The sequence below is a fragment of the Gadus macrocephalus genome, chromosome 13 (assembly GCF_031168955.1).
Source record: "Gadus macrocephalus chromosome 13, ASM3116895v1".
Classification (NCBI taxonomy): domain Eukaryota; kingdom Metazoa; phylum Chordata; class Actinopteri; order Gadiformes; family Gadidae; genus Gadus; species Gadus macrocephalus.
In genome coordinates this window covers 3,936,690-3,951,162 of record NC_082394.1, presented here as the reverse complement: position 1 = coordinate 3,951,162, position 14,473 = coordinate 3,936,690, and the positions used below count along the sequence as shown (strand labels likewise).

Sequence of the window (14,473 nt, the reverse complement as noted above, 5' to 3'; positions counted from 1 at the left end):
CTGCACATCAAAGCGCGTAACAAGCGCGTCGCATTATTGTATTGAGTCGCATTCTGGAGCTTCGATCGACGATGGCCGACGGATAGCAGGTGCATATGGACGGATATCTATATGTTAATCATTGAACATTAGGTAACACAGAGTGATTTCACATAGGGTTACCTCTGACCTACATCACTGCGCCGCTTTTCAGTCGGTGGTTGAAAAAGCAACAGCAGCCCTTGAACTTCCTCTGTAGTTCAAACCTCTTATGCCGGAGCCCACGGTTACTGGCTCAAGTCACCTCACATCCCATTCTGCTAAACCGGCTGATTTCTCATCCTTACCGGCTGATCTCATCTCCCATCCTACCAACTCGGCTGATCTCCCATCCTTACCGACTGATCTCACCTTCTAGCCGGCTGATCTCACCTCCTTACCGGCTGATCTCACCTCCTAATCGGCCGATCTGACATCCTAACCAGCTGATCTCAACACCTAACTAGCTGATCTCACATCCTAACCAGTGGATCTCCACACCTAACCAGCTGATCTCACCCCCTGGAGAGGAGAGAGAGCGAGACCAGGCATAGAGGAAAGGTTGGTGCTGTGTGTTGAACTTGAACGCATGTCGTCTTGTCTTGTCATTGTTTCGTCATGTTGTTTAGATGGTAACGTGAAAGCCAGGATAGGATTTAAGGATAAAAAACAAAACCACAGGCTGAAGAGTATCCATCGTCTTAAGCACTCCTCTCTCTCTCTCTCTCTCTCTCTCTCTCTCTCTCTCTCTCTCTCTCTCTCTCTCTCTCTCTCTCTCTCGCTCTCTCTCTCCCTCCCTCGTTAGTATGGGTTAGAATGGGCTAGTTTGGGGTAAAGATTGGTATAGGTTTGTATTGGCAATATTGGTTAATATTGTTTAGCATGAATAATACAGGTTAGTATGGTTAATCTGTGTGAATCTGGGTTAGTATGGTTAATATAGGGTTATTAATAAATGGGTTATTATGGGTTCGTTGCATCAGGGCTACCCTGTTGAACATTACGTCATCATCATCATCATCATCATCATCATGTTAACCAGTTTTATGACCTCAAAGTTCAGCAGTCCATCGAATGGGTTAGTTTTAGTGAGTATGGGTTAGTTTTAGTGAGTATGGGTTAGTATGAGTTATGGGTTTGATCTGGGATCCAGAAGTCCTCCTGGGTTACAGCAGAAGTGCTGGAGGGGAGACGACTCAGAGCTGGGCAGGAAACGTGAACTGCGAGGAGTCAGGCTTTCTGTACTGTTGAAGAGAAGTTCTACTGAACAACCCTCTGCAGGCACTCATTCACGCAAGGGAATGGAGGCTTGCATTGAAATTGTAATTTAATGCTATTCCTACAGTGGACCTGATTGGTCACAACAAATATGGAACGATACTCCTGAACTTTTCACCGCCCGAGATAGATTAAATCCTGAACAACGTATAAAATATTAATCAGTATTCATAACTACTTCATATTCATCGTATCATTCCATGTGTTTAGAGGACAACGGCTCTGACACTAAATACTCGCTTGATCTGGTTACAGTCAAAGGCCCAATCCCATTTCTACCCCTTACCCCTTCCCCTTACCTCTCCCCCTTGTTTTGAAGGGGTAAGGGGGAGGGGGGAGGGGGAAGGGGAAGGGGTAAGGGGTAGAAATGGGATTGGGCCAAAGTGTCTGCTGCTGAGTCCTCACTAGAGCGAGGAGGTCCTGTTCTGAAGCGCTTGTGTCTTAAAGGGACGGTGCGTGCCTTTGTCTTAAAGGGAAGCTGTGTGCGCCCTGCCTGTGGAGATGGGCGTGTGTGTGGTTAGCATGATGGCGCTGGCAGGAAGCCTCCTCGCTGTCCCCGTCCTGGTCTTCACGGCGACATACTTCCTCTGGCCTGCAGCGCTCATCAAGACCTACAACTGGTGAGGAAACACAAACACACACACACATACACACACACACACACACACACACACACACTCATACTGATGCTCACACTCACGCACAGACACATATACGCACAGACATTTACTCACAAACATACACACACACACACACACACACACTTGCACAGTCACACACACGCACTATGTCGCATACACACACACACGCACATACAATGTCACACACACGCACACGCAATTTCACACACACGCACATGCAATGTCACAGACGCACACAAAAGCACACACACACTCGCACTCACACACATTAGTATCATAACACTGACGGCTGTGTGTGTGTGTGGTGTGTGTGTGTGTGTGTGAGTGAGTGCAGGTGCAGCAGGTGGAGGCGGGGTCTCCAGGTGAGGTGTGTGTTCTGGGGGGACTACAGGTTCTGCTACTCCCAGCGGGGGGTCCCGGGCCCCTGCCCCTCCCTCCTCCTGCTCCACGGCTTCTCCGCCAACAAAGACATGTGGCTGCCCATCATGCAGGTACCGTCGCCGCGGCAACGGCTGACCTCCATCACTAGAGTGACGAGTGGAGGTGGACACGTGTGTGCGTGTGCGTGTGCGTGTGTGTGCGTGTGCGTGTGTGTGTGTGTGTGTGTGTGTGTGACAACAATGGGTTAAAAAGTGACGTAACAGCTTGTGTGTGTGTGTGTGTGTGTGTGTGTGTGCTTATGTGTATATGTGTGTGTCTGTGTGTGCGTGCGTGCGTGTGTGTGTGTGTGTGTGTGTGTGTGTGTGTGTGTGTGTGTGTGTGTGTGTGTGTGTGTGTGTGTGTGTGTGTGTGTGTGTGTGTGTGTGTGTGTGTGTAGTACCTTCCAGAGCGGCAGCATGTGGTGAGTGTGGACATGCCCGGTCACGAGGGGTCCAGCCGGACCGGACCGGAGGACTGGAGCATCCAGGGTCAGGTGGACCGCATCCACCAGGTCAGAACCCCAGACACACCCCCAGACCACAGCCGGGGCGCACCTGGGTCACAACCGGGGCACACCCAGGGCACATCTGGGTCACAACCGGGGCACACCCAGGGCACAGCCGGGGCAAGGTGTGAAGGTATAGGGCCTAGGGTGGTAGTTGAAGTAGACTCTAGGGGGGTAGTTGAGACAATAGGGTGGTAGTTGAGACAATAGAGTGGTAGTTGAGGTAGACCTTAGGGTGGTAGTTGAGACACTAGGGTGGTAGTTTAGGTAAGAACTGAACTGTACGCTAGTAAATAAATCGCTGCGGATTTAAGGCTATTACTAATGAAACCCGGCTTTGTAGTATGTCGCACTAATGACACCCTGCTGTGTAGTTTGTTGCACTAATGTTACCCTGCTGTGTAGTTTGTTGCACTAATGTTACCCCGCTGTGTAGTTTGTCGTAGTAATGACACCCTGCTGTGTAGTTTGTCGTACTAATGACACCCTGCTGTGTAGTTTGTCGTACTAATGACACCCTGCTGTGTAGTTTGTCGTACTAATGACACCCTGCTGTGTAGTTTGTCGTACTAATGACACCCTGCTGTGTAGTTTGTCGTACTAATGACACCCTGCTGTGTAGTTTGTCGTGCTAATGACACCCTGCTGTGTAGTTTGTCGCACTAATGACACCCTGCTGTGTAGTTTGTCGTGCTAATGACACCCTGCTGTGTAGTTTGTCGCGCTAATGACACCCTGCTGTGTAGTTTGTCGTGCTAATGACACCCTGCTGTGTAGTTTGTCGTGCTAATGACACCCTGCTGTGTAGTTTGTCGTACTAATGACACCCTGCTGTGTAGTTTGTCCAGGCGGTGGGTCTGGACAAACAGCGCTTCCACCTGGCGGGCTCCTCCATGGGGGGCAACGTGGCCGGGGTGTACGCTGCCCAACACCCTGACCAGCTGGCCGCCCTCACCCTCATCTGCCCTGCAGGTGAAAACACCACACTGACGTGATGAGGTACCCCCGCACTGACGTGATGAGGTACCCCCGCACTGACATGATGAGGTACCCCCGCACTGACGTGATGAGGTACCACAGTATTAAGGTAGTACCCAGTACTAACGTAGTACCCACAGTACAGGCATGATACAGTACCACAGCACTAAGGTAGTACCACAGTACTGACATGATACTGTACCCCAGCACTAAGGGAGGACCACAGTACTAAGGTATTACCTCAGTTCTAAGGTAGTACACAGTACTATGGTAGTACCACAGTAATAAGGAGGTTCTCTGCAGGGCAGGTAGTACCCAGTACTCAGGTAGTACCCAGGGTCGTACCGGTACTAAGGAGGTTCTCTGCAGGGCTGGTAGTACCCAGTACTCAGGTAGTACCCAGGGTCGTACCCAGTACTCAGGTAGTTCTCAGGTAGTACCCAGTACTCAGGTAGTACCCAGGGTAGTACCCAGTACTCGGGTAGTTCTCAGGTAGTACCCAGTACTCAGGTAGTACCCAGGGTAGTACCCAGTACTCAGGTAGTACCCAGGGTCGTACCGGTACTAAGGAGGTTCTCTGCAGGGCTGGTAGTACCCAGTACTCGGGTAGTACCCAGGGTAGTACCCAGTACTCGGGTAGTTCTCAGGTAGTACCCAGGGTAGTACCCAGTACTCAGGTAGTTCTCAGGCGGTACCCAGTACTAAGGAGGTTCTCTACAGGCCTGGAGGTCCCCAGGGACTCTGGGTTTGTCCGCCTGCTGAAGGAGATGAAGGAGCGCGGGGAGGTGAGGCCAGAGGACGTCCCCCTCATCCCGCACACCACCCAGCAGATGGAGGACATGCTGAAGCTCTGCTGCCATAGAAACATTGCGCTACCCAAACAGGTGAGCAGTAAGCCCCGCCCCCTCACCATACTTAAAGGGGAAGCGCTCCACACCAGCGGGGCGGATGTCGTCAGTGGTCCAACAATCTCTGCAGTTTTGTGGAGAAGCCGATGTTGCAGAGGCTGATATTTCTGACAGCGTATGAAGCAGTTTGCTGCTATATTGGAACATGGATGACCTTGTCAAAATAAGACTGTTAGCATTACCATTTGATAACCTTTTTAATACAGCTAATATAATATATGACTACTGCTAACCATTTATTACAATGCTATAGGTTTAAATAGGGAACGTGTCTGTATGTTGATTATTATAGCCCAATGAAGAATAAAGTACCTCTCTCTCTTTCTCTTGTAAAGCACATCATGCTGAAAATTGCAATCTGATGTGTTTTAAAAGTTATATATCAGCAGTAATACTTTAGTAACTTCTCGTTTTGTGTGGTTTTTTTTTTGTGTTTGTCCAGATCCTGAAGGGACTGTTAGCCTCAAGACTTCCGAACAATGACTTCTACTCACAAGGTACTAAAGTGTTTCAATAGAACTCCTTCATATTCCTACAGTTATTAAACAGTACTACACTGTTCATATCGTACCACAGTATTCAGCTAGTACTATTATATAGCCCCATAGTGTTTATATTGTACTACCACATAGTACTACAGTAATACATTTACATTTACTTTTAGGAAATTTAGCAGTCGTTCTATCCAAAGCGACTTACAATAAGTCCATTTGTCAGAAGATAAACAATATATCTCTGTCGGTACAGTAAGGCTGTTCCTAGAACCAACTGCCAATCACTAACAATCATTAGGTTAACCCATTCTCCGCGTAGAACAACGCTAGTTAGGATAAGATGCTCAGTAATGGTACTTCCTGTGTGTCTCAGTGTTACAGGAGATCCTCTCCGAGCAGTCGGTCCGCTCCCTTCACGACAGCCTTCACCTCATCACAACGCCCCTACAGGTCATCTGGGGAACGGACGACCAGGTACCACAGTACAGGCCCTCGTCCCAGTCCCGTTCCAAAGGGCTTCACAGGCCACCTCACGCCGCCCCCTCTAGCCCTCAACCCTCTTAAGACGCAGCTATTGGAAAAATGTAGATTAGTAAGGAGTAAAGATATAAATAAACCCATGGCCTGTTCAGCCCTTTGAGACTGTAATGGTGATTAAGGGCGTTACAAATACAATTGAATTGAAGTATTCAGGGTACTAGTAAGGCAGGGACCAGGAGGACAAAATCAAATCCGGCTCCAACCACGTGTCCTCGGCAGGTGATCGACGTGTCCGGGGCGGGCGTGCTGCAGGAGGCCCACCCCGGCTGCCAGGTGGAGCTGTTGGAGCGCTGCGGGCACGCGGTCATGCTGGACCGACCCAGGAAGGCGGCGCAGCTCCTCACTGACTTCCTGTCCACGCAGGACGTCCAAACCAAGAAACGCTCCTGATGAACCCAGACATGGAGGAACCAGACCGGGGAGGAGGATGATGATGATGATGGTGATGAAGAGGAGGAGGATAATGAGGATGATGATGATGAGAGTAGCCGCGTTTACATGGCACATCTGATCCGCATAGATTTCTATGCGGCATAGATCTGTTCCTAAAATGTGTTCCGAATGTACTGTATACATGGCAGTAACAAAAGTGTCCGTTCTGTCTCTCGCGCACACCTGACACATCTCTGGACCGGCGGCGACATAATGGATGTCTTATCACTATCGGGGATTTTAAATTTGATTTTAATGAAAGCACAGCAGGAGAGAGCTTTTCTCTCCCTGCTCCTTCAATTAAGAAGGAGGACGACAGCGCAGCAACGTCAATTTCTCAGATCTTTATATTTACCCTAAGCTCCGCCGCAAACAAGAGGAATTTGGATGCGAGTCCGCAGCCAAGACTGGTGGGAGAGAGTGGTCTTACGGGAATTTAGTGACCAGGAATCCTCGAAGGTCCAATTGCGAACTACTGCAGCTGCCATCTCTCTAAGTTAAGAAGTATTTTAACGTTCAGCCTGCAAAAGTACTAGTAGTAGCCTACTCATTTACAGTTATCTCGGACGAGCGCGGACACTACGATACGCGAACACGTCATTAATAAACACCCATGTGTCCCGTCGCTTAGCAACCGGCCATGCTTACCGGACTACTTTTACGGAGTGATAACAAAGACGTGAATCAGGCAATAAATCCACTTTCCTTGACAGCGGTGAAGTTCGGTGTGCTTAAAAGTACCGACGGAGCTCAGTGGACCAATTGCGAACTACTGCGGCTGCACTAAGTTAAACCCCAATCTATGCGGAATAAGTGTATACATGGCGATTTAAAACGGACTACACCACCTCTTCTATTCGGCATAGAATCTATGCCGAACAGATAATTGTATTCCGAATGAGGCGTATACATGACCATTTTCTATGCCGCATAGAAATCTATGCGGCATAGATGTGTCCATGTAAACGCGGCTACTGATGTGTCCATGTAAACGCGGCTACTGATGAGGAGGACGAGGATGATGATGATGATGATGATGATGATGATGATGATGATAAAGATGAAGAGGAGAATGATGATGATGATGATACTGATATATGCTTTATTAATTCTATGGGGAAATTCGTTCTTTGCATTCAACCCATCCTATACTTGAAGCTAGGAGCAAAGGGGCGGCCTGCCACACAGGTAGCGCCCAGGAACAAATTCCAGGTGTAGTGCCCTGCTTTGGGCAGGGCAGAAGTGTTAATTAGCAGGTATGGTGGTGTGTTTGTCGTACTAATGAAACACAGGGTGAACATGCAAATGAACATACAATGATGACGATGGTGTTGAATTTGTAATAAGATGATCATTCCCAGTGATTCCTGCCTTATAGAGGAAGAGAGGAGAATTCTTTGGAATTACTTTTTGGTGTCTCTTTAGAGATACTTTTTTGTAGTTTACATTTCAAATTATATTTGTTATTATATGAAGTCGGTGTTACAATGTTTATAAAATAAATGTAATGTGAATGTAATTACACCGGGTGTGGATCTTTTATTTTGAAATAGGCATTCCTCTCTTCCGTCGCGCTTGTTTATATTTAACTGCGCATGCGCGTGACTAAGTACCAACACGCTTCTCAAAGCCGAGGACAAACTTGAATTGAGGACAAAGATTCTTATTTTATTATAATATTATATCATTACAACCACGAGACACAACAGGGTAGGTATTATCTGGGCTCTGAATAGCGCTACATCATGTGAGGTTGGGTTTGATCGAGGCATCACAACATGAGATTGGGGAAATAAAGTAATTCTGTGTTTGTATGGAGGTAAACTAAATGGAATATATTTTCAGTCTTGTAGATAATGGAAATTATCCCCAGATATTCTAACCAATAGTACTGGTATATATAATGTAACGAGCATTGCAACTCCATTGATATGTGTTAAAGAAAGGACAGATATTAAACTAAAGTTCAGGTTTAAAACCGACCTCTCCAGGTAGATCATTATAGCAGCACGATATTGTAAGAAGACTGAACCGATAGAATACAAAGTTATTTTAAATGTTTCCAGAACATGACCTAGGATGCCGCCAGCCGTCTATGAACGTGTCGTGGTGAAGAACTCTCCGGTGTACCAGTACATGAAGGTTTCCCTGTGAGTCTTCTGTACTTCTGCATCTGTACTGCTACTAGTGCACTGAGTACTCCCGTTTTCTTGTCTACTGCAACTGTGATTGTGTGCCATTGATGTAGTACTGCCGTGTTTGTAGCTCTGGTTCATTGCTGGTACAATGTCTGTCAATTTAAGTTGGTCACATGCAGTAAATGGATACCGCTTGTTTTGTGTGTCATTGAAATCATATGTGGTGTGTGTGTGTGTGTGTGTGCGCGCCTTGTGTGTAGGGTTCTGGAAAAGGCGCAGACTAAACTAACAGCAGTTGAGTTTAAACACCTAATCACCACGGGTCTGAAGAGTCTCTACGGAGAGGTAGGACGAGGTCTGGGTTTCGATTCCCTGCTCACTGGATTTACACTGTCTCACCTGCGTGTGTGTGTTCCAGGTGGGAGCAGCATTCCCCTTCGACCTTTTGACCTTTGAAGAGGACACCCTGACTGCAGTGCTCCGAATATATAGCAGGTACCAAGAGATAGAACCTGTTGGAAGAACCAGCTCTTAAATAACTAGCTGTTATATAACCTGTTGGTAGAACAAGCTCTTAAATAACCTGTTGGAAGAACCAGCTCTTAAAGAACCTGGTTGTAGAACCAGCTGTTAAATAACCTTGCGTGTGCGTGTGTGTGTGTGTGTGTGTGTGTGTGTGTGTGTGTGTGCAGGGGTCTGGTACGGCTGTGGAGCTCTCTCACTCTGCTGGGATTCTTCCAGCAGCAGCGCTGTGCCTTCAGGGTTCTGCAGGTGAGCAGAACCTCCTCCTCCACCCTGTAGTCCTACTGAACCTACCAGAACCTCCTCCTAAACCCTGTAGTCCTACTAGAACCTCCTCCACCCTGTAGTCCTACTGGGCCTACTAGAACCTCCTCCTCCACCCTGTAGTCCTACTGAACCTACTGGAACCTCCTCCTCCACCCTGTAGTCCTACTGAACCTACTAGAACCTCCTCCTCCACCCTGTAGTCCTACTGAACCTACTAGAACCTCCTCCTCCACCCAGTAGTCCTACTGGACCTACCAGAACCTCCTCCTACACCCTGTAGTCCTACTAGAACCTCCTCCTCCATCCTGTAGTCCTACTGGACCTACCAGAACCTCCAACTACACCCTGTAGTCCTACTGGACCCACTAGAACCTCCAGTCCTCCTACACCCTGTAGTCCTACTGGACCTACTAGAACCTCCTCCTCCACCCTGTAGTCCTACCAGAACCTCCTCCTACACCTTGTAGTCCTACTGGGCCTACCAGAACCTATTCCATACTGGAGTCCTGACTCCTGACCCACCAGACCATATGTCCTACCGGGACCAGCTCTCTAGGTAGCACAGTCTCCTACAAGGGGGTCTTCTTCCCCTAGACTCCCCCCTCCCCCACAAGCACTTATTGTTGTACTTCCTGGCACTTACAAATAGTACCTAGCATCATATATCGGCCTATCCTAGCTATCCTTGTTGTATGGGGTGGAATGGGTTAACCTAGCGATTGTTTGGTACTTGGTTCTATGAACATCCTTACTGTACCGACAGCAGTATTTTGTTTCTCTTTCTTGTGACAGATGTACTTCTTGTAAGTGTCTTTGGATAAAGGCGTCTGCTAAACGCCCTGAATGTAAACGTGCGTGACGGACGGTCCTCCTCTCTCCAAGGTGTCTCCGTACCTGCTGGCGCTGACCGGGAACAGCCGGGACCTGGTGCTGGACCCATGAGGGGCTGCGTGTTCCGGGCGGTCCCGCGGCGGTGTGTCCACGTGGGCCAGCGCTCCTCGCTCACCAGGACCTTCTCCCCCCGGGACGTGGAGCTCTTCTCCCAGCTGACCGGGGACCGCAACCCCCTCCACCTGGACGCGGTCTACGCCGCCACCACGCCCTTCCTGCGGCCCGTGGTCCACGGGGTGCTGGTCAACGGGCTGCTCTCCGCCCTGCTGGGCACCCGCATGCCCGGGCCAGGCTGTGTCCTGCTGCACCAGAACCTCCGCTTCCCCCAGCCGCTGTACGTGGGGGAGGAGGTGGTGGCGGAGGCCGAGGTCACCAGGGTCCGGATGGAGGTGGTGTTACTGGCGGTGCGGTGCTCCGCCGGGGAGAAGGTGGTGATGGAGGGGGAGGTGAAGCTGATGGTGCCCCAGGAGAAGACCTAGAGGAGGAGGAGGTGGGGGGGGGGGGGTGATGGAGGTGGCCAAGCTGGTTGCCCCTGGTTACTGTACACTGGCGGTTTCTTCATTAGGATGTTGTGTGTTGTCCTGTGTGGACGCGGTGTCTAAAGCGGCCCGCAGAGGGCGCTACAGGCGCACTCCGAAATAAAATGAAACCGAATCTTTCCCATTTCAACAGAAAGCGTCTTTTATTGTTCCAAGCCACGTTGGGTAATATTTATCTAACGGAGGCTATTTCAAAACTGTGTGTTAGTGACCAGAAGCAGCTGATTATTGACTCCCCCTGTTTCCAGTTAGCCCTCAGTTTGGAAATCAGTCACACATCAACTGAAGGGGAGGAGGTGAGGACATCCTTGAGGGGGTTCTTATCAGCGTTGGAGTTGAATATTGCTTACCATTGACACACTGGTTTATAGAGGCCTGAAAACAACCCGTGGATCCAAAGCAGCCTTTGGATTAGTACAACCTGGTTCTCCTCAGAATGGTACCGTCAACCGTGAGGCGAACCTTTACTTTGTAATCATCCGGAAATGTTTGAAATGACGTTTTCTACTCGGCTGTCAAGACGGACTGGGCTTGCTTATTATTGATTATTGGCAACGCGGCCGTCAAACCATAGCAGCCCCACAACCGCTCCAGAGGAGTTCTCCCGGTTCTCCACACACCCAGCGGGCCGGGCCCGGGGAGTAGGCCGGGCTACGGGATGTGTTCGGTGGACAAGCCGCCCGCCTGCAGGCTGTTGCTGGACGACACCGTGCCGCTGGCCGCGGTGATCGAAGCCAGCCAGACCCTCCAGTCTCACACGGTGAGTGGAAGCGGGAAAGTGGTTCTAAGGTCGGGGTTCCGACAGCAAACACACGCGTAGTCCTTGTGTCAGTGTGTGTACGTGTGTGTTGTCGGATTTATAGAATGTCCTCTTTCTAGGAAAAAGTGCTGATTTGGTGCTGCTGTCGCCTCACGTTGAACCAGAGTTCCGGTTGTTGTTGACAGCGATCAGCTGAGCTGGCTGTTCTGGTAGCCTAGCATGCTACTATATACGATCAGATGAGCTAGCTGTTCTGGTAGCCCAGCATGCTAATCTCTGAGCAGAGGAGCTGGCTGTTCTGTTGACCTGTCATGCTAATGTTGGACCACCTAGATCAGAAAGGCAACTGAATGCCCAGTACTGAGTCAATGATTTATTGTGTGGGCACAGTGTGGGCACCATAGTGTGATTTATACTGTGGGTATAATGTGTTATTGGTTATCTAGCTCTACATAGAACTGTCAGTATGCAATACTACTGTTCTATAGAGAGAGACGGGTTATTATTACGACTCATCAAGGCAGATAACTAGTCTTTCCTCGTCTCCTCACTGAGATCACATGTTGAGGTGCTAATCATTCACAACTCGTATTGTGCTGAAATGTGAATGCGGTTGTTACATCCGAGGAGTAAGCTATTCTTAGTTTATGATGGGTTGCTTCCCCTATTGTAAACGGGTTAACCTCCTCAACCATAAAAGATAAACTGGTTAAAGCTCAACCACATCCGACTGACCACTGGTTAAACTCAATCAGAGAGAGAGAGAGAGAGTGTCACTGACACTGATTGTGTGAAAGAGAGAGTCAGTGTGTGAGTGAGAGAGTCACTGAGTGAGTCACTCACTGGGTGAGTGAGTGATTGATTGATCCCTGGAGTCATGTCTCGTGTCTCACCTTCCCCAGCACGATGGAAGTGCCAGGGTTGTACGTTCAAATCCCGGAGAAGCCTGGTCAGTAGAGCAAGCCACTGCCACTGTACAGTAAGGGGAACTATTCCCTGGGTAGCTCAGTAGGTCGAGCAAGGCACTAGCACTGCAGGGTTGGGGGTCCGAATCTCTGTGTAACTTAGTGAGTAGAGCAAGGCATAGGGGTCAATCTTTCTGTCAAATAACATCACGCTCTGTTAGAGACGGAGAACTCCAGCTACAGTCAAATCTTGAATCTTTCCATCACATCCTTACTATGTTTAGTCCCGCCCTCATATGTCGGTGATTGGCTCCTCCTTAACGAACGTTAAACTTAAACTTAACTGTTCCACACTGGCCTGTCCCAGTGGTTGATACGTACGTAGCCTTGTGAAACCAAGATAATTATTATTGCATGAATATGCAAACATGAATATCGTGTTTCAGCGGCCAATCAGAGTGCGCTCCTGCTCTCTCGCCGAATCCGGTTGGAGGAAAATAAAACCTTATCTTCTCAAAAGCCATCGCTGCAGATTTCCATCTCAGCCCAACTGTTGGGATGAACGGCAAGCCAATGCTGGCCCAACACGATAAACACTTTAACAGACAGACAGACAGACAGTGAAGATAATGTGAGAGCACATGACTTCTCATGTGAACTCCTGACCTTGCCCTCTGAACTTAAAATCACACGATAGTTAGTCTCTCTCGCTCTGTCTCTCTATCTGTCTCACTCTCACTTCGTGTCACTCTCACCCTGACTCTGTCTCACCCTGACTCTGTCTCACCCTGACTCTGTCTCACTCTGACTCTGTCTCCCTCTGACTCTGTTTCACTCTGACTCTGTCTCTGTCTCCGTCTCCCTCTGACTTTGTCTCCGTCTCACTTTTTCTCTGTCCACTCTGACTCTGTCTCACTCTGACTCTGTCTCACTCTGACTCTGACTCTGTCTCTGTCTCACTCTGAGTCTGTCTCACTCTGAGTCTGTCTCACTGACTCACAGACTCGGTCTCTGTCTCCGTCTCACTCTGACTCTGTCTCACTCTAACTCTGACTCCGTCTCACTCTGTCTCACTCTGACTCTGTCTCACTCTGACTCTGTCTCACTCTGACTCTGTCTCACTCTGACTCTGTCTCATTCTGACTCGGTCTCGATCTAACTCTGTCTCACTCTGACTCACTGACTCGGTCTTTGACTCTGTGTTTCTCAGGAGTACATCATCAGAGTCCAGAGGGGTGTGTCTTCAGAGAACAGCTGGCAGGTATATAAAATGACATTTTCACTAATTATAATAATTCAATAGTTAATTATCATGTAATTAATATAACGTGTCATAGTTCAATGACGCGTTGTGTTTGTCGTGTTCCTACAGGTGATTCGTCGCTACAGTGACTTCGACATGCTACATAGCAGTCTCCAGGTAAGATTCTGCATGCTCACATTGCTGCACGATGACTAGAAACTAGTTTCCTTTACTATAGCTATGAAGCTCTGTCCTCTATGAAGGGGTGAGAGCTATGTCCTCTATGAAGGGGTGAGAGCTCTGTTCACTATGAAGGGATGAGAGCTCTGTTCTCTATGAAGGGGTGAGAGCTATGTCCTCTATGAAGGGATGAGAGCTATGTTCTCTATGAAGGGATGAGAGCTCTTGTCTCTATGAAGGGGTGAGAGCTATGTCCTCTATGAAGGGATGAGAGCTATGTTCTCTATGAAGGGTCAGGGCTCTATGAAGTGAAGAGGGCTCTATGAGGGGTTGATTTTGATGGTGGTTGTCAATGTTTGTGTTTGCATGGTTTTGACCTCTAAGCAGCGTTCATGGTATTCAGGAAGTTGGGGTTTTAACAGCTTTTGCAAGTTCACATCCTGTCCACGAATGAACCCAAGACATACCATGATCTGTCTATCTCTCTCCCTCTGTCTGTCTCTTTGTCTGTAGGTTTCAGGGATCAGTCTGTCCTTCCCTCCTAAGAAGCTGATAGGAAACATGGACAGGGAGTTTATAGCAGAGAGACAGAAGGGCCTACAGGCCTACTTGGACTACATTACCCACAATCCCCTGCTTTCCAGCTCAGAAGCTGTCAAGAAGTTTCTGGACCCCAACAGCTACTCCTCCAACTACACAGGTGAGGGGACAGTACTCAAAGCAGATGAGCAGAGGTACTGTCCTCCAGACATATTAACTCTCTGTCTCTCTGTCTGTCTGTCTGTCTGTCTGTCTGTCTGTCTGTCTGTCTCTC

At 48.7% G+C, this 14,473-nt stretch overlaps 3 protein-coding genes across 3 annotated transcripts in view; all 3 read left to right on the top strand.

The window, feature by feature from the left end:
• Nucleotides 1-78: 78 nt before the first annotated feature.
• On the top strand, nucleotides 79-7,733 carry LOC132470464 (monoacylglycerol lipase abhd6-A-like). The gene is made up of 10 exons (XM_060069119.1): nucleotides 79-579; nucleotides 1,770-1,916; nucleotides 2,272-2,428; nucleotides 2,755-2,868; nucleotides 3,702-3,834; nucleotides 4,561-4,724; nucleotides 5,191-5,245; nucleotides 5,616-5,716; nucleotides 6,002-6,266; nucleotides 7,275-7,733. Exons 2-9 carry the CDS (start codon nucleotides 1,798-1,800, stop codon nucleotides 6,170-6,172), a joined length of 1,014 nt encoding a protein of 337 aa, XP_059925102.1. The 5' UTR covers nucleotides 79-579; nucleotides 1,770-1,797; the 3' UTR covers nucleotides 6,173-6,266; nucleotides 7,275-7,733.
• A 1,311-nt stretch (nucleotides 7,734-9,044) lies between these two features.
• Nucleotides 9,045-10,690, top strand: LOC132470466 (hydroxyacyl-thioester dehydratase type 2, mitochondrial-like). Its single transcript, XM_060069122.1, has 2 exons — nucleotides 9,045-9,123; nucleotides 10,024-10,690. Exon 2 carries the CDS (start codon nucleotides 10,080-10,082, stop codon nucleotides 10,509-10,511), a length of 432 nt encoding a protein of 143 aa, XP_059925105.1. The 5' UTR covers nucleotides 9,045-9,123; nucleotides 10,024-10,079; the 3' UTR covers nucleotides 10,512-10,690.
• Nucleotides 10,691-10,783: 93 nt separating this feature from the next.
• The window catches only part of pxk (PX domain containing serine/threonine kinase), a 12,319-nt gene continuing 8,629 nt past the window's right edge, over nucleotides 10,784-14,473 (top strand). Inside the window, 4 exon segments of the mRNA XM_060069124.1 lie at nucleotides 10,784-11,331; nucleotides 13,447-13,497; nucleotides 13,609-13,656; nucleotides 14,173-14,359. Of these exon segments, the coding sequence (XP_059925107.1) occupies nucleotides 11,230-11,331; nucleotides 13,447-13,497; nucleotides 13,609-13,656; nucleotides 14,173-14,359 (388 nt within the window). The 5' untranslated portion in view covers nucleotides 10,784-11,229.